This window comes from Lissotriton helveticus, chromosome 7 (assembly GCF_964261635.1).
Source record: "Lissotriton helveticus chromosome 7, aLisHel1.1, whole genome shotgun sequence".
NCBI lineage: Eukaryota > Metazoa > Chordata > Amphibia > Caudata > Salamandridae > Lissotriton > Lissotriton helveticus.
Window position 1 is genome coordinate 840,238,194 of NC_136068.1, and position 19,255 is coordinate 840,257,448.

The 19,255-nt window shown below is 43.9% G+C and overlaps 1 protein-coding gene across 3 annotated transcripts in view; it reads left to right on the forward strand.

The window, feature by feature from the left end:
• The window catches only part of RUFY1 (RUN and FYVE domain containing 1), a 594,809-nt gene that overhangs the window by 484,316 nt on the left and 91,238 nt on the right, over window positions 1-19,255 (forward strand). For all 3 annotated transcript variants that reach the window (XM_078653337.1, XM_078653336.1, XM_078653338.1), the window contains one exon: window positions 9,914-10,008. In XM_078653337.1, the coding sequence (XP_078509463.1) occupies window positions 9,914-10,008 (95 nt within the window). The remainder of the gene's footprint in view (window positions 1-9,913; window positions 10,009-19,255) is intronic.

The following is a 19,255-nucleotide window of genomic DNA, read 5'->3' on the forward strand; positions in this document are numbered from 1 at the left end:
ATCAGGTCCTACGTAATAAGAAAACTGAACAATCCTAATCTTTCTGTACTATACTCAATAGGTCCAGCAACTAAAAAAAATCCTATGCCCCTGAGATACAAAAGCTGTGAGTACTAAACTTGAAGTGCATACTCCTATATCCTGCCCAACTAAGATTCATATAAGATGGAAAGTCAAATATTTTTTACTGCACCATAGAACATCTGGTAGTGGTTTCAATTGTGGCTTAATGTGAAGCGATTACGGGCTCTTGTGAGCTAGCCTTGATCATTCAGGTCTTCACTGGTGGAGCTACTGCTTCAGGACTCTGATAGAAAGTGGAGGCTGTGGAATGCTAGCAGGCGTATCACAGGACAGTGGGGCAAGAAGAGAATGCTTGTGGCAGAGACCTCTCAGAAAGACCTGAAACAGGATGCAAATCCTGGGGGTCGTAGCCTGACTAGCTAAGATGGAGTGGAATGTTTGATGGGTAGTGAGGGTAGCGCAGAAAGAAAGATGTGTTCTGTAAGATACATGGGTTTGCTTGGTGATAAGATGATAATGCTGGGTCTAAGGGTCTAAGATTTGCTTCTGTCTCACTGATTCAAATCTTTTCTTGTAACGGGGGGATGTGCGACTGACATATTTACAATAGCTTTGCATTAATTAGATGTTCCCAAATTGTGATTGGAAGATAGGGATTGTGTGCTAGATGGTCAAAAGGTTAAGCAGCCCCTTAGGGCTGATGCTCATTGCTAAGCCCTGAATGCTCAGTAGAGTTGAATTGCTGTATATCTGTTGAGCGAGCCACTCTCTTGCTAAAGAAAATCCTTGCTATTGAGCCACCCACAAAACCTACAGAAGATAGCCATCCAGGAGCATATTCAGAATGTTATTTTAAAGATAACCGGAGCATAGCACCTGTGCAACGCAATGGGAGGTGCTCAAGGTGGGGTTGCGGGGGGAATGAATGAATAGGATATTCAGGATATACAGTACTAAGCTGAGCTTGACACATCAGAAACCAACCTTAAGAGTATAGATCAAGATGCTGCCCATAATGTGGAGAGACAAACCGATTTGGTGGAAGTGAGTAGGTAGAACATATAGGCAGAGTCAGTTTGTGAAGGGGACCAAAATCGGTAATTTACTAGCTTGATTGCTTTAGTAAGAGGTGCCCATATTGAATTTCTAGGGCTTAGAGGACATAATGGTGTGACAGTTCATATGCAGGCACAAGTACTGGCTGATATGCTGTTTGAGGTGTTCCCGGAGGGTTTAAGTTTCTCATTGCCAATAGTCTGCTCATAGTTACCTTGAACCTTAAAGCATTCGAACCAATGCTGATTTGTGTCCCAAAGGAAAACAATTAATTTGCAGTGACTGACTTCAATATCAGCAGAAGATCCAGCATTTTATACGATTAGGTGGACTGTATGCTACGTATACTGGAGAGCATGAAGTTTGGCCTTTTTTTTGTGATGGATAAAACTGATATACACGAAGTCAAAGGCAAGGGTGAAGACCAGGCGAACGAAATGACAGTTGGTGTACTGATAGGGGCTGCCAGGAAGGACAGCCCTTTGTCCCAGCTCATGTTTGTGTTTTCAGTGGCACTGCTGGACTGCAATCTACAGACTGGGGTATAAAAGCAGGGGCTACGATGCATGTTGTCTGGATATATGCAGATGACAAACTAGTATACATGAGATTATGACACGAATCCTGTGCACACGTTAAGCGAGGTGTATACATGTATCATGCTTAATCAAAAGAACACAATAGGTAGTAAATGAAACAAAGTGGACACGATAGAAAGTCTTTTTGTTCTTCAAAGGATTGTATTTGACCTTCCTTTGTTGAAAGGTAACTTCAAAAGCAAATGACCTGCCGACACGTGTTTCGTCAAGCGGGCAAGGAGCCTGTGACTCTTCAGGGCTGGGGGTGAGATGAAAAACATAGTACAGTATGGAAAAAACGTATTGTCTGTGAAATGGTGCATAGCGCAGAAGATCACCTTACGTGAGTGAAAACCCTTATGGATGTGAAAGCGAGAAAAAAAATACATCTCACACGTTAGGTAGTGACATCACACATGAGATAGGTAGAAACCAGGTGAGGAAATATAAAAATATGGTTCCTTGAATACTGAGAAGAAACACAAGAAATCAAAAAACAACCAATATCAATAATCTAGAAGAACAGACTCGGTACTCTGGCTAGGAACCCAAAAAAGAGGATAACGTGACGCGTGAGATGGTGAGAATTGGACTGGTAGGTAACAGTATCAACAGTAAGAGTTATATAGGTTTAGAAAAAAGACAACCATACAGTCTGAAAAATAAGTCATCGGTTATGCCGGCAACATAAATGAAAAAATCAAAAAGACGTTCCATTCAAAAGAACAAGCAGATTGACTAGTTAGACAGAGAAATTCAATTAACATTTCATTCATGGAGAAGGGTAAAAACCCGGACGATGCACAAAAAGAAAAACATTACTACTTAGTGAAAGAACAGTGTTAAAACAGTCCAGGGGCAGTCAGAGACAGATATTATCAGGTCATATAACTTACATGACATGCAGAAAGTGTTAATGTTTAAGATAATAGAACGAAAGGTTCACATTCAAGTCAGGCTTAAGAAAGTCTAGATACCCAAATGATAAATTACATGCACAGGTAATCAATGGCCTCGATGAAAAACAAAAGTTGCAATAGGGTCTTTAAGACCAGTCTAAATCCAGAAATCAATGAGCGAAAAGTGATCACATGGTTTATGTAAAAAAGGTTTTAAAACTAATTGCGGCCAACTGTTGATAGAACACTTTTTGCTCAGGACTAAAACTTTCACAATATATGAGGTTGACCTATAAAAATAGAAGGGCAACGTACTTTTCGTTCGAAGTTCATCAGCTCTTTATTTCTTGAAACTTCGTTCAATCCCGTATGACTTATCCTAATTAGGAAACGATAAAAGCCTTGAGGAAGTTACTTTTAGTAACGAAACACGTGTCGGCTGCCTTTTGTGTTCTCTTTGGGATCCATTGATTGAAGAACTTCTAACAAAGTGCTTTGAAATATGTATCAATAATATGACATTATATGACATCATATCAACAAAAACTGTGCTACATATGACATTAAAACAGTAAAAATATTTCATATTTTGGATGTTCTCTAAATACAGTCTAATATTGGATGGACGTTTTTCTCTGATTGCAAATAAGTCATGATTCGGTAAGAAGGTCAATATAGAGATTTCCTTTCCTTAGAAGCACTTGCTTCTATGTTAAATAATAGAGTGCTGAGGTACAACCATTGTTTAATTGAATTATTTCCCCATAAAGAGTTGAAAGGGTTGGAGAGACAAATTACCAAATGTGGGAGCCAGAATGCTTCACTTGCCTGGAAATTCAAGCGATGTAATCTGGGCAGAGTAGTGCAAGGCCTCAGAAAGTCAGTGATTTATTTATTTTTTAATGAATTTCCGCGTCTATAATGGGTCAAGCATCACTGGCGAAAATTAACTTTCTAAAAAGGTTCCTTTGTTCTCTTCAAGGTGCGGTGAATTATATCTGCACAGCTATTCAAAGACCTGGACCATTTGCTTAATACGGCTGGGTCCGAAGCAGGGTTAAGCTAGGAATGATTAACTTGGCTAGAGATAGAGTTAGAGGTGGAGGGGGATGGTTTAAGGCTGGTAGACGAAGAACTTCATCATATGGTTTTGCAATTACAACATGTACACTAATTGGAAAACAACAGGGATTTGCACAACCGAGAGTTATCCTTACATGATGCGAGAAATTGGGAGAATATTGGAAAGAGTGGTTATATAAAGGTCTCCTTTTGCAAGGGGTATGCATTTAGTCTACCACTTTTCAAAACAATCAAAAAGGAAATGGGGGGGGGTGCAATGGATGAGTGGCCGTTGCCTTAAACCTGCAGACTTGTATACTGATAATAATTTTATAACACTTAAGGATCTAAAGTGTCTTTTGACATTGGAATGGCACAGTTCGTGCAAAATGCATAGCTGGTGCAAATAGCCATAGAAATCTGGGTGGTATTCTCAGATATTCTAAAAATAACAAAAACCCTAATGGTGATGCTTAGCTTAATCTCTGGTGGCAGACTGGCTCCATGTGTAGCACAATGGAGAGCAAATTAAACAGAGTAGCAATGGGAAGAAGATTGTTCTGAGACTTTTTAGGTCTCCACCTGCGAAAGACTGCGCACATGCGCAGACGAGCTGGCGAGACTTAATGACATAGAGGGATTTTCACTAGCGAGGTTAAGCCCCGCCCCTCTTTTTCATTGGCTGGCATCCTAAACGGTGGCCAGCCATATGAGAAGAGGTCCTAGTGACGTTCTTCTTTCTCTCTAAGCCCCGTCCTTTTCAGACTGACTTACTTGATGTCCTGCTAGCGTAAAAGCTTTCTTATATTCTTTATGGGTCCAACAGATGGCCCCATAAAGAAGATAAGGAACCTTTTATGTCAGCAGGAAGTCAGTCTGAAAGGGACAGCGCTGTGTCATGGCGAGCACTTGTTGTTTTACCCTGCCATGCGGTCTTTTGAAATCTCTGCCCTGTTTCCAGGGTTAGGATTTTTGATTTACTCCTTTCCATTTTATAATGGGTATTTCTCTTTAGGTCGTGCGCTTTCACTTCCCCATTCTCTACTTCTTGCCGAGTTTTGGGGGGATGGGACGGGCCTCCCTTTTATCACAAGATACAGTTTCACATGGCTTGCAAAAGAAAGCTCTCTCCTTTTTTGTTTCCTACACCAATTGACTTATCATTTTGCTTGCAAGCAGACTTATAATGTTAGGGCAGGAGCACGCTCACTTTTTTCTCGTAACGTTTTTGTTGTTGACTTGAATACATTTTTCTGTGGCCTGAATGAAGCCAGCAACGTGGAACAGCTGCGGTGTAAAATTTATGTCAGGGGTCCACAGGGCTGTGCAAAAGTATTGTGTTACAGCTGCAGGCCAGAGCCTCTGCTGAGGTGCCCCCTTTTCTCTGGTTGGTGAATGCAGCAAATGGGAGAAAGCAGAAATATAACAGATCAGGCTTTGATTGAACAGCCAAGTTTGTGTGCTAGATGAGGCCTCTTGGGAAGAATCTCCCCAAAACACAATGCACACATCTATGAGTCCTTTTTTTCCAAACCTTTTTTAGTTTGAGTGAAATGGAGGTTAAAAAATAAATAAGAAGGGTAAGGCAAGAAATGTTCAGTTTTTTGCATTGGGGCAGGGAACACTCGCTTTTATCCATATTTAATAGCTCTCGTATTGCGGGCCTACATTTTTTTTTATTGGACTGACGGAACATTATGCGCAGAATGTTGGAGTGCCCACGCCTAAGTGTCCGAAGCCTGTTCCTCGGATGGTAACACCGTTTATACCGTGACCATGAGTGTTGACCTAGGACAGCATTCTTTAAAAGGGCTAACTTCATGTGTGTATCGGCTGCTGGTTTTGGCCTAATATGGCGGGCACTTTGTACTAACTTAAATAAAAGATCTGACACGGTCGTCCATTTTGCTCCGGTCGTTTTGCAACCAAAATAAACTACGTATTTACCCAACTATACCGGACATTCCTACTATAGCGACCCCAGGTAGTTTGATTAAATATCGAACATTTTTGAGTGGCTCTGTGCACGCTTATTTCGCGTTATAAACTGGCTGGTTTTTGTGTAGTCTCCCTCGATTGGTGTTGACAGACTATGGTTCGAACTATGCTGACCCCGTGATGAAACTTCCTCGCAGCTGCAGGGGGTCCCTTAATCCAGCTAATCCCGAACTCAACAAAATCATTGAAAAGTGGCCCCCAGTGATGTTTTCCCTGCGCAGAAGCCCAGGCGCAGCCGTGCCTGCGATGATTCGGCCGGCACGCCGAAGAATGGAGCCGAGGTGATGTCAGCCCCGCAGAGCCAGCAGGGTTAATGTAATGCAACATGCTGAATGGGCAGGGAGAGGTTGGCCACTGCAGCCGCTCCACTTGCTTTTTAAGAAGGTTTAAACTGATTAGATGGAGAGGGAGGGGTGTATGCATTTGGGACTCTGTCGACCTGGTCCCCGTGCTTACTAATTTTTGTAAAACATCATCGCAAGTTGGGGGAATGAATCTGCTTGAGAGCAGAGCGGGTTTAGTGAAAGCTTTTTGGGTTGCTTAACTGGGGGCGGGATGTAGTTGCTTTTGGTACTCTGCATCAGGAGGCCTGGGCTTCTTGCAGTCAGGTTGGTGTAGTGCAGCCATCGGGCATTTCTGGTGCTTGTGGTAAAGGAAGTGTGAGGATTGGGACCTGTAGCTTATTCTTCACGCTCCGGAGTAGGTGGTCATGCATTGGTACCGAGGTGGTGGGAGTTGTGACGGTGCCAGCGTGTGCTGACCTGACCTGATTGTGCCCTAGTGCGGGAGCAGTTCTGCTTCAGTGCAGCTCCATTCACTGGGAAGCTGCTCAGGCAGCAGATGGCACAGAAAGCAGCCGTGAGAGGCTCTTGAAAGAAATCACATTCGCCTTAGCAATATTTTCATAGCTTTCAATTTTTCTGCGTTTCAGTACAGTTCTAGTGGCACGTACGGGAGTAACTGCTCTCTAGTACACTTTACGAACTATACTCACTCTCTACTACTACTCTCTGCCACTCACACTCTACTCCTCTCTACTCACTCTCTCTATTCACTCTCTACTACTCACTCTCTACTACTCACTCTCTTCTACACACTCAAACTACTCTCTACTATCTACTACTTACTCTACTCACAAATCACGCAATTACTCTCTCCACTATCTGCTACTTACTCTCTACTACTCTCTACTACACTCTAGTACTCACTAACTACTGCTCTCTAATCTCTACTCAATTTTACTACTCATTCTCAACTACTCACTCTACTAACTCTATCTACTACTCTCTCTACTATATACTACTCACTCTACTACCCTCTATTACTATCTAGTATTCTTCATTACTCTCTACTACTCACTCTCTACTACTCACGATCTCCTACACACTATCTCCTACTCACTCTATACTAATCTATACTACTCACTCTCTATTACTGCCTACAACTCACTACTACTCTACTCTCTACAACTCTACTCCTCACTCTGTACTAACTACTACAACTCTCTACTACTCTCTACTGCTCAGCTATTGCCATTGTAAATGACAATGCCATTTATTTATCTGTTTTCAAAACCATCACATAAATTTTTAAAAATGTCATTTACAATGCCAATAGCTCTAACTTTTGCAAAGGCGAGACCGTTGCATTGTAAATGTTTCTTTATAGAAGGAGGGGGAATACTCATTCTATGAAGCTACATTAAATATACCCAGAGACCCTCCTGAGTTGGCTAAGGTCCTTGGAAAGTAATTTCCACCTGATTTGGAGTTTGGTGGACAGGGTACTTTGTTGCAAATGTGATGGAATAGCCTGTTTCATAAAAACTCTCAGTCCACCCACATAATTTAGAGATGGAAGACCCCTAAGCTTTCCATCAACAGAGCCCTCATTGGCTCCATTGGAAAGCTTCTGCCTACAGCCCAATGGAGCAGTTGCTCTCAGAGGAAAGGCATTACACTGTTCTATTTTGGGTGGGCGGTGTGATGTCTTTTTTTTTATTCATGTAAAACCTGGCAGTGAGGGATATAAAATAAAAACAAATTCCCCCACATCCTAGGAGAGATCTCCCAGGTTGGGGGAGGTCATTAGGTTTTTGTTTTTCCAAACCAATCTCCCACTTTGGGGGCGTGTATCTGAAAAACAAAAAAATGTTAAAAGTTTTGTAGACACCTGTCAAAACTAAAGTTGGAACAGAGGATATCCACCACACATTTTGTACCTTGACCGAAGCTGCTGTGACAGCGGTTTCGTTCAGCATAAATTTGACTGAGGTAATTTTCTCCGCCACCCTGACGCTTCTCTGTCTGCCAAAACCTAAATCAGCCTCTTGGTTTTGTCCATCCAGACAGAGGTTTTGGACTCAAGTCCTAGCTAAATTCTGGAAAATGCTAGCATATAACTCGAAGGATCCCCCCTGATGAAAGACCCCCATGAACCTTCCATGATTTTGTCAGTGTAGTAAGCTGCATTATGCGGCTGAAAACTGATAGCACACGCCGAGTCTGGCTTTCATGTATGAAGTCAATTTTACTATATCCAATCATGTTGTGAATGTATTATGGTCTTCTACACCCTGTTGCTTTATCTGTTGTAATGGAAAAGGATAAAACAAATTAAAACATGTTTAAAAAACAAGTCCTAGCTAAATTACATCTAATAATCCCAATGATTAATTTAAAGATTGTTTGTTAGGGACTGTCTTTAAGCCTAAAACAGGAAAACATTAATTTATGTTTGCATCTCTAAGGGCAATTCCTCCTAACAGATTCAAAACTATGCTCTGGATGAGATGGAGGGAATCAAGGCTGGAGGACTGGGTGAAAGATATGTTGAAGCGGGCAATGGCATGGCAATGTCGCATTTAATTTACGAAGAGCGATAAGCTTACAAAGAGGTAGCAGATTGGACAGTGCTGGTTCAGCAGCTGTAAGATCGTTATCATTGGGCACTTTGGGAGTGGCTGTGAAATTAATGCAGCTGCACACTTTCTCGGAATCACTGCCATGACCTGCTTTTTGCTGAACAGGAAAATGATTATATAGTATTTTGGGCATTCTAGCTTTGCAGCAAACTTGATATATATATATATATGCCATGCCTTTGTGTAACTGCAATTATTTTTTCTTTATTTGCAAGAGAAAATGTCTGTTGGTTAAGACGTTGCGTGTTGTAATGTGTACCTAACAATACAATAACAGAAACACAAAAATGTTAAATATTATTGTTGATCTGCGATTCAAACTACCCCCTTCATTTCTGCCGCACATCCTGAATCTCCTTCAGGTTCAGGATAGTTAAATTAGAAAAACTTCCTCAGCAATGAGACATTCTCTGATGTAAATGTTTGCGGCAAAATCATGGGCGTATGAGGACTAATAATTTCTTTCACTTTTATTTTTGCCCGAGAAGCAAATACTACTACATAACAACAACATAGTAGTCAAAATATTTTATTTTGGTGGTCTCTTTTATACAAATTGCATCCGGAAATATGCAATTTCACTTTCTGCCCTCATTAAAACACCATAATGAATAGCTAAGTATTGGCTAGGCCACAACGCCTTATGAAGCTCTTCCATATGGGACTGAGCACCATTTATTTTCTGTCAAGGAGCTCAACTCTAAATTATCAGTCCTTAATATATGTCCCATTGCCTGTACTTGTCCTGATTGGTAATTTTTAATTTAAAATTGCAATATTATCGTTTTAAAGGATAAATAACAAAGAACACAATACTTAATAAAACAATAGATGCTCTAGAATATGTCACATTGTGAGTGTTTTTCATTTCAAACTTGATAGGGCCAGCACCAGTAGCCATAGGGTCCTGCTACACTAGACTAGACATAAAGATTGAAAAGCACAAAGAAAGAGGAAGCAAGTATAGGAAAGGAATATAAAGAAAAAAGGCTATCCAATGGTAAAGCTAAATTAATTGTCTTAGACTGTTCAGATGTTCTTTGTTGTTTTTAGTGACTCCAGTGCGTGTTTCAGCAGAAAGTGTGCAGCATTATCTTTTGCTGCCCAGTTGGGAAGTGTGAAGCCCAAGGAAGGAGGGACGTGACAGTACAAGTGTTGAAGAGTAATTATAGCATTTCACTCGAGTAGGGATAAACCATGCTGCAATTTTGACTAACAGTTACTCAAAGTAGTACTTGATATAGTGGTAGTGAAGAAGATCTAGCTGGAAAAAAAATAGGATATTTGGGGTGAGGAAATAATTGTGAAGCATTGTACTGTACTTGCCATTTATTTATATGATTCTGTGTTTAGATTCTTCTTGTTGATTGTAGGAGCTAAAGAACTTGCAAGATGAAAAGGAGGAAATACAGAAAATCTGTGAAGAACAAGAGCAGGCCTTACAAGAAATGGGCCAGCACCTCAGTCAGTAAGAATGAAAGATTCTACTATTTACTTTACAAAGCTACAATTCTCTTCCAAGGGATCCTCATCTACAGTCATAGGCACTGAAGTGACCCCCCTTTGAGTATTTTGTGAAGAGAGATATATGTATATGTTCGAGGCATATCTGGATACACATGCTGTGCATACTCCTGCCATCAAGTGTTTGGCCCCGGATGTGTGAAAATTATTTTTATTCAAAGAATTCTTCTCGAGTCACAAAATAACCCGACTCCACCTCTTACTAGTAATGCTCATGGTCATCGGCGCCATTGTTACTTTTTTTCCCGTCATTGTTCTGACGTGCTTCAGTGCTCCGAATCGACACAGCTGCGGTGGTCTTTTCAGTTCTCACGGTCAGGGCCGGTCCTAGGATTTGCGTGGCCCTGGGCTAAAAGGCACCGTGCGAGGCCCCCTCTAATTTAGATAAGTGGCCCCCTGCAAGGAGACCATTCAGAGACACTGTGGGGGGCCCATTGTCCAGCATTTTTGCGCCCCCACAGTTTTAACTTTTACTCCACAAGCATTTCTCACACCTTCAGCCCGATAGGTGTGAAAATTGATTGTGGTCTAAAAGTTAAAACTGTGGGGGCGCCAAAATGCTGGACAATGGGCCCCCCACAGTGTCTGTGAATGGTCCTCTTGCAATTGAGGGAGCGTCTCCCTCCCCTATGCCTCCGGACAGACACCATCCCTGAGAGGCCCAGGGAGGGGGCCCCCTCCAATGGACCTTAATTGCAAGGCGACACCTTTTTTTTAACTGTGTGTGGGGGGGGAGGCTTTTGAGCGAAAGACAGGGGGGGCGTTACTCTAAGGAAACCAGGAGGCGGCGGGGGGGGGGGGTCACAGTCTGAGGGCTGGAGGACTCCTGGAAGGGGGCTACCGAGGGGGGCACACTGAGGGGGGGCAGTGGGGAACAACAGGTCACATCAACAGTGCGTGGCCCCATGCTGGTGGGCTGAGTGCGAGGCCCTGTGCAGCCGCCCACGCTGCCCATGCCTAGCGCCGGCCCTGCTCACGGTCCATTATGTCCCTGTCAGTATTGTATACAATTGCATTTCCACTTTTTCTCTCGTATCAGGTCGACGCTTTCAGTTACTGTCCAACTCCAGCCCCCGGTGAGTCATCACCCATTGGTCCTTTCTTTCCTTCCATTCAGTCCACATCTTGCTTCGTCTGTGATGGAACGGACGCCCTTTTGATACGGCCATCGAGGTACCCCGAGGCTGCTCTCCACCGGGTCTGTAATCTCCCCTCGAGCATGATGAGGCCTCTTATGACGTGTCAATCCCTTCAGTCGAAGAAGATTCTTCTAGACCGCCGGGCCTGTTGACTTGAGATGTTGCGCAGAGCTGCAAAGATACCGCAGGCCTCTTCGACACCCAGGACCTGGAGGGAGAGGGAACGGGAAACATCATTTACCACGAACGCATTACCACGCGTTACGTTTACAACGGGTCACTTACCACGCAAACGTCTTTTCACCGCGGGTGCATTCCACGAACGTTTTTACAACGCAAGTTTCATTGCTTCCAGTCTTCGTTCCTTCGCTTCGTCCTGCGTGTATTTCATTAGGAGAAAAGGACAATAAAAAGGGGGGGTTGGGGGGGGGGGGGGTCTCCCCCCCTAAAAAAAAAGCGGAATAAAAAAAAAAGAAAACGTTCGAAAAAAACGCTATTCAGTGCAAATTGAGAGAAAGGAAAGAGCTTCAACAACGACGTGGCGTGTACGTCAAAATAGAGGTCCTATCTCTATTTTGAAAGACGTGTTTTGACGCTGGTTATCGTAACGTAAATATGGCGGAGTACAGTCTTGCGTGCTCAAATGCTGCGTGGTAAAGACACATGCGTAGTAAAATACGCGTGGTAAAGCCATGCGTGGTACAGGTAAGCGTTGTATTATCATATATTCGAGGGAGAGCATCATCCCGAGCATTTGCCTGCTGACAAGGCGGTTATTTTTTTCGCCTCCAGGCTCAGGGCAGCCTCCAGGCCCTGCTGCACCTCAGAGGCACAGCTGAGGACAGCGATGGAGCCCCATGTGCTTCGTTGCCACCCCGGCCAAAAGGTCAAAGGTCGCCTGCTTCACGAAGGCATATATCTGGCCCCGTTGGGCTGATTTTGACGCTTTTGGTGCGGTTTTGCTCCTGGTGCCCAGCCCTAGACACTCGAGGCTGTATTGCATAAAGTGCCCCGGGGGAGGGGGGGGGCCAACGGGCCTTTGCGCCCTCTCTGCACACTCCCGGGTCACATTGGTATTACAGAAGGGGCCGCAGATGCTTGTGCGGCCCCTTCTGTAATACTGATAGCGCTGGCACTCATAAAGCCCAAGCGCTATTTTGAGGGGGCATTCCATCATTTGCTTGGGCGTGCCCGTGCAAATAATTCAATCCCTATGCCTCTGCCCCCATGCTCTATTACAGACATGGACGTAGAGAAAAAGATGCTCTCATGAGGTGCACTGTCAGTGCAACCCCCTGAGTGCAGCTGTCTGGAGGGGTAAAGTGGGTCCTAGGGACTCCCCAGACATCCCCTTCCAGGCGGGTGTGGTTGCTGACTGCACCCACCTGCAATGTACTGCCCCAGGGCAGCCTGAGTTTGCGGCTGGCATGGGGGCAGTGCATTCATGGTAATAGGGCACATTTTCATTGTTTGTGCCCGGCACACTTTTTTAAAGGTTCTCTGTGCGCAAACAATGGAAATGTGTATTTACTGTAATATGGCCCCTGTAGCACTTTCTTCTGGCCTCCAAGTTGCCAAACTTCACAGAGAGTTGATTTCACTGTTCCCTGTGCCAGCCTTTTTGCTTTGGTTTCTCTGGGCCTTTTACTTCTTGTGCAGAGTCCAGACGTTCCTCCAACTGGTCCTCAGTTGGTGTAAGGGGGACCAGCTTACCTGGTACTAGGGAGTAAACCCACTGTTTCTGGGGTCAGTCAGTCAGAGTCATGGGGCCTGATGGCTGTCAGGGGAGGTTTCTCCTTTCAATTGTCCAGGGCGACTGCCTCCAAGTCCAGTGCCCGGCAGAAAGAACAACCAGGAGAGAGCTCTCTCCCCTGTGCAGGACCTTTTAAGTGGGGGCGGCAGTGTCCAGCAGGGACACACCTCTGGTGTGCCGCATCATCTTTCCACCCCTGACCCAACCTCCTTGCACAGTCTTCTTGGATAGCTCAAAATGGTATCACCACGGAGTCACTTGCCACATTTGCTCTGGGCATCTCCGCTCCACCCCTCGCTGACATCACTGCCAGTGCCTTCCACCAGCAAATCGTCAAATGAGCCTCCCCATGTCCACCTCCCTGGCTTAGCTTCAGAGGTCTGGACTCCCTCCTGTGTGGAGTGGCCAGGGTCAGACCCTCTTCCTGGCACATGCCGACAGCTTGCTGATTGATGCGTAGTGGTTCACCCAATCCCAACCTCCTTCAGGGCAGGCTTAAGCACTGTTCGTAGTTTCCTTTCAGCGTTGAGGGCTTTTATTTCTGCAGCTGGAATGAAAAGTAAATAACCCAGCCCAGTGGGAGTCGGAGAAATATGACATTTCTGGATGACCCATAAGCTGTACAGATAACCTTTTGAACTTTACAGAATTGTTCTTTTTACACGGGTTACAGTGCACATCGTTGTGACTCTGGCGTTTCTACCCAAAAGAGAACTGGAGCTGAGCCCTAACGTAGTCTTTCCCATAGGAGTATATTGGATTGTCTGTACAGTCAAACAGTAAATCACTCTGCCTATCCCTTGCATGTGTACACCCACATTATAAGGCCTGTTCCAGGTCACTACCAAACTCTGCATAGTCCCTTTTGCGCCAGGCTACCTGTGTGCAGTTTCTAACTGCACATAATGGGAGTCTCCCGCATGCAGCCCTCACATGTGTGCACACGTGGTCATGTGTTACCACCCAAGTGCCCCTTACTGCGTCACAGCTGCCATATCTTAAAAGGTGTACACTGGTAGTAAACATGCATGGTCCATTTTACCATGAGTTTACTGTAGGGGCGTCACCGGTTATGAGGCTCTCCCACAGTAAAAGGTGAAAAACCAGGTGATCAAAAGGCTAAATAAAAAATCTGGGCAGACAAAATGGTCAGAACCACCTTCTCATAGTCTTTAAACCCCCTTTTTCACAATGAGGTGGGTGTCTTTGTGCATTATTAGTGTTGTGTTTTCTAACACTGGTGGTGGTGTGTTTGTGTACTAATAATAATGTCTTTTCACACACTAGTGGTTTGGCTTTTTCACACTGTTGGTGGTTTCTGGATAGTAGTGGTGGTGTCTTTTTTTCACTACAGCTGGTGTATTTTGTACACTATCAGTGGTGTTTTTTTCTCACACTAGTGGTGTGTCTTTTTAAACTTGGTGACGGAGTCTTTGAACACTGGTTGTGGCGTCTTCTCTTACGGTGGTGGTGTCTTTTCTCACTGTAGACGAGCACCTTTCTCACAGTAGTGAATTGTCTTTTCTCACATTGGTAGTGTCTTGTATACTAGTTGTACCATCTTTCTCACAGTGATACTAGTGTCTTTCTTCACAAGCAATGGGTTGTCCTTCAATCTTATGGCTTTTCTCACACTAGTTCTGTGGATTTTATCATACTGATGGCAGCTATGCACTCTAGTAGTGGTGTCCTCCCTACACTTAGGGTGATAGTGTCTTTTCTCACACTGGCTGTGTGTATTTTCTCGCACTGGTGGTGATGTGTCTAGCATTATACACTAGTGATGGTGCCTTTTGTCACATTGGTCTTAGGGTTTTTACACTAGTGGTGATTCTTTTCTAACATCGTGGTGGTGCCTTTGTGTGTACACTAGTAGTTGTGTTTTCTTTCAAAGTGGCAGTGGTGTCTTTCTCACACAAGTGGTGCATCTTTTCTCATGCTGGCTGGTGTATTTTTTCTCACACTGGTGGCAGTGTCTGTACAACAGAGGGGGGTCGTTTTTCATTATACTGGTGGCATGTTTGCTGACTGGGCTGTTCCTGGACCTTCCTGTTCAATTGCCACTTTTAAAAAAAATTCTTGGTGGGAGGAAAAATTCCATCACCTGCAAGTCCTCTCTCGCAAGGTCAGGGTTTGCTCGCTACACACTGTATGGAGGCTGGTCCAATAAAATTTACCAGGGCTGCTTTGAGCTCCCAGTCCGGCCCTGAGGGGGAGCCACATGTCTCCTCAGTTTAACTTGTTGGGTTGGGAGGCAGGCTCTCTGCAGAGAAGGGGATGGGGCAGCCAGTTTTAGGTCTGCAAGGCAGGGAGGGGGTGTTTATTAGTGTTATCCATAGTTATGACTGGGAGAATAGTGGGCAAATGGGGTGGGTAAGGTGTAGGGCATGTTCATTGGTTTTGTTTGCTTGGTTCAGTTGAATGAGACACAGCAGGTATGTTGCACCTTACTAGCCGCAATTTGGTTACTGCAGTTTTCTTTGCCTACATACAGTGTGTCCTCTAGCAACTGCATTGTCCAGTACAGGTGTTTGTTCATCATGGAGGCGTACCTTTCAGGCACTGATCCTAGGAAAAATGCTGCAGTACAGCGTACACGTCCTGGTACTAATGTCAACTGCAATAAATGAGTGACCAAATCAGTCTCAGCGTCAGGGCTGTATTTAAACAATTTTCGGAAAATATTATAAAAATCTCCCTGTAAAGAGTCCATTGGTACTGTGTTGGAAAGAGAGACAATACAGGGTGTGCACACAGCACTGAATCCTCACTTAATTTGCAAGCAGTTAGTGCTCTAATATCTAATTCTAACCTGTCCTCACATACTTTTACGTAAATCTCATTTTGTGGAAAATATAATGTTGAGTACAATTTGCATAAAAGATCGTGCCCCATCAAATTTATGGGCGCATATGGGGATGAAAGAAATTAGTGTATCATTTTATAATTATATATACTGGTTCATTGAACTGTTCATGCATCAACTTTCCATTCACAGCCACATTGGTCACTTTCCAGCTACTGTTTGGTCCTATCTTGTCCCTTACCACCGATATTATTGTGCCACTCTCTATCAAGAAATCAAGCTCTTTACAACCTACCTTAATTGGACATATGGGATTTTCCTTTGGCGTTTCTGATACCTTCATTATAAAACACTGGGGTGGGGTTTATGCAATTTGGGTCACTGTCTCTCTCTCAGCGTTGTCCTATGCTGATCCTTGTTGTCCCCAGAAAGGGTTCCCCATGGAGTGCTTTGGGTCTTGGATGTCTTTGGGCATGGGTGGTGCTGTTGGCTAGACCTCATTCCCGTCATTTATGCCATTTCCCCATCTTTCTCTCCTATTCTCTCTCCCTCTGTTATTTCTACAGTCTCTACCCCAAAGCCCGTACCTTTGGCAAATATAACACTGATCCCTACTCTGGTCTCTTCTCTGGTATCCTTGCTCTCCAGCCTGTCTACGTGATGCCCCTTGATCGTACATTCCCTCAGGGCTCTCCTCCCATCTGCTGCAACATAACCATCCCTTTATCACTTTTAACTGTGTCCTTATTTACCTTAAAACTAGCATTCCTTTCCAGATTAATCAGAAGTGTGCACAACGCTTGATATCCTTCAGTTGACCAATCAGGGTTGGGCAGTTTACAACTATGGGCCACTGAAGCTAATAATCCATGTATAATTGTCTGAGAAGCTAACACGATATGCCTCTACTGTCCGCTGTACCCCTGCTTTATTATCCCATGCTTCATTGTACCTTAAAATGTTATCAGCCACTGACTTGTCTGGCTTCTGCAATATGGCCTTAACCCTAAGAAAAACCACCATCCTTTATGGCTAGGCCATTAATTGTGTCCTCTTCAGAAAGTAGCCAATCCTTCATTTGACGTTCTGTGACATACATAAAATTAGTCAGGGTTACCCAATCTCAATTCTGTGGAATTTGGAAAGTACTTTTTACTAGTAGCCATCTACTTCTATATCCTATTTTCAGTGGCAGTTCTACATATCTAGGAAAATCAGTTTACGCTATGCACATTTTAAGAAACCACTCATAATATTTCACACTGACTGTGAACGGGTCTGGGATATCTTTTGCCATCTGTGTAGCCTCTAAAGGTGTCAAAGACTGCAGCATCGCTATGCCTCCCTTAACAATATTACGGTGCCTTCATTTTAGACGCTAGAATTGTCGTATCTGTAAATTTGTTCTCTTCATTCTCTCTTATTGCATTTGTCGTGACAATGTAAGGATTTCTCGTTCCTTCTCATCTGACTGACACTTAATTTTCTTAAAGGAATGGTGTATTTCCTCTGTTTTATTTTCCACCATCTGCTGTAATTCCTCTGCCTCCCTCCTCATTTTAGCTAACATCTTGCGTTGCTCGTTGATCTCCCTTTATTCTGTTCTGAGCTCTAAATCGTCGCCCAGGAGAGATCAAGGTTTCAAAACCATATTCCCCATCCCCTTCAAAGGATATGTGTTCGTTCAGAGCCGCAGTTCTAAAACAACTTTCTCTGGGGCCAGCCATCATGTCAGACACCCTTGTTAAATCCCCTTCCAGTGATATGTAAAAACAAATAAGGGGCACATGTGCATGTGTGTTGGTCCTTACATATTTTAAGTAGGGGCCTAGAAGAATGGGTAAATTGAAGGTGGCTGAGGAGAGGCTGTATAATGAGACAAAGGCGGAACAGTGCCTACAGAAAAGGTGATTGGTTCTTGTGTCGGGTGACCCCTCCCGCTCGTGCCTCTAAGCATATGCCAGGAATTGAAACCTCCACTCTCATTCAACCTCTGTTGTCTAGTCCTTTTTTCATCCGCAAACAAACAGATCTCCGCATCAGTCCATGTACCCTCAACTGCATGTTCCCCATTTTGTCTCTCTCCTCGCTTTATAAAGCCATTGTGGCTTCTCTGAGGTAGACAACTTCTCTACCTCTTTGAAATCAACATGCACTTGTCTGTGCGTCCACATGCACATCAGAGCTGCAGGCATTCTAGAAAGAGGGGTGTTTGAAATTGCTGTATCCCATCTACTACTGTTGTTGTAAAGCCACAGTGTTTGCACAGTGACAGAAAATGTTATTATGTTAGAACGCAGTTACTTAATTCTAGCAAACATTGACTATATCGTGGGGCAATCCTTTCACAGTTCTTATTCTCTTTTGTTAGGTGGCGCACACTCACTGTTCTCTGCCAAAGTCTCTTCAGACCCTATGTCTAGAGACTGCGGTGGTTTCCCATTTCTCTGGCCTTTCTTCTCTAAAAGGAGAGCTCTCTTTCTGGCAGTTGACCTCCATTGCTGCAAACAGTCGCTCATACAGTGTGACTCCCATACTGCATCACCCCATAATTCTATGGTCTCCGTCAAATATTTAATTTAATCTATCTCAAGAGGTCTCAGGCCCCCTAGCGCTACTCCTCGTCCATTTTCACACCAGGGAACAAAAATGACTTGCATACTTTGGACAGTTTGTCTCCAACTATCTGATCCTCTGGTATATCTTCTAACAATACATCACATTAACATATACAAAGTGAAAATCACAAATCTCCCGGTGATCACATACACAAACATGAGACTTTGGAACCACAAATATTCAAAATGTCCCAAAAATGTTTTGCTCAGTGTATCCTTGTATCTACTTTACATATTCCAAGGATAGCTGACATAGGTTCTGAGGAACACAGGATAACCCCATTATATTTAATAGATGTTTATTTATAGGCATTAATGCTTGATGTCCGGCCAAGGAAGAAGAGCTGACTTGCACGTAATGTGGGCATGCACTAAAGGCTCCATCTTCTCTGAATGTCCTGTTAACCAGGCTTATATACAGTATAGAACAAAGAAGACAATGAGGCAAATATGAGAAAACATATAGAAATTTAGCACTAGCATAAAATGGAAGGAAAACATCTGTACCATAACTTGCAGTATAGACAGCTGTCGGGGGCTCTGAGACGGAAACGGTCTATGCGTCTGGATTGTCCTAATGAACTTAGCTAACATGGGAGACACTAAGGCAGTATAGGTGTTTCTTTGAGGTAATTGGTACCAGATGTGCATGGTACCATAGAGAGAGAAGGGCCTCAAAAAGGGGAAGGGGTGCCTGCAGCTGCCGGGCTGTCCAGGGCAGTGAGAGCCTTGTTGCAAGGTTGGAATCTGTGAGGTAGCGGGGCTCGTGTTGCGTTGAGGACCTGGTTTGCAGCATGTGTAGTAGGGAGAAGTGGGATAGCTCAATGGGTTGAGAAAGTGTGGGTGACAATTGGAACTAACTATGAAGTACACAC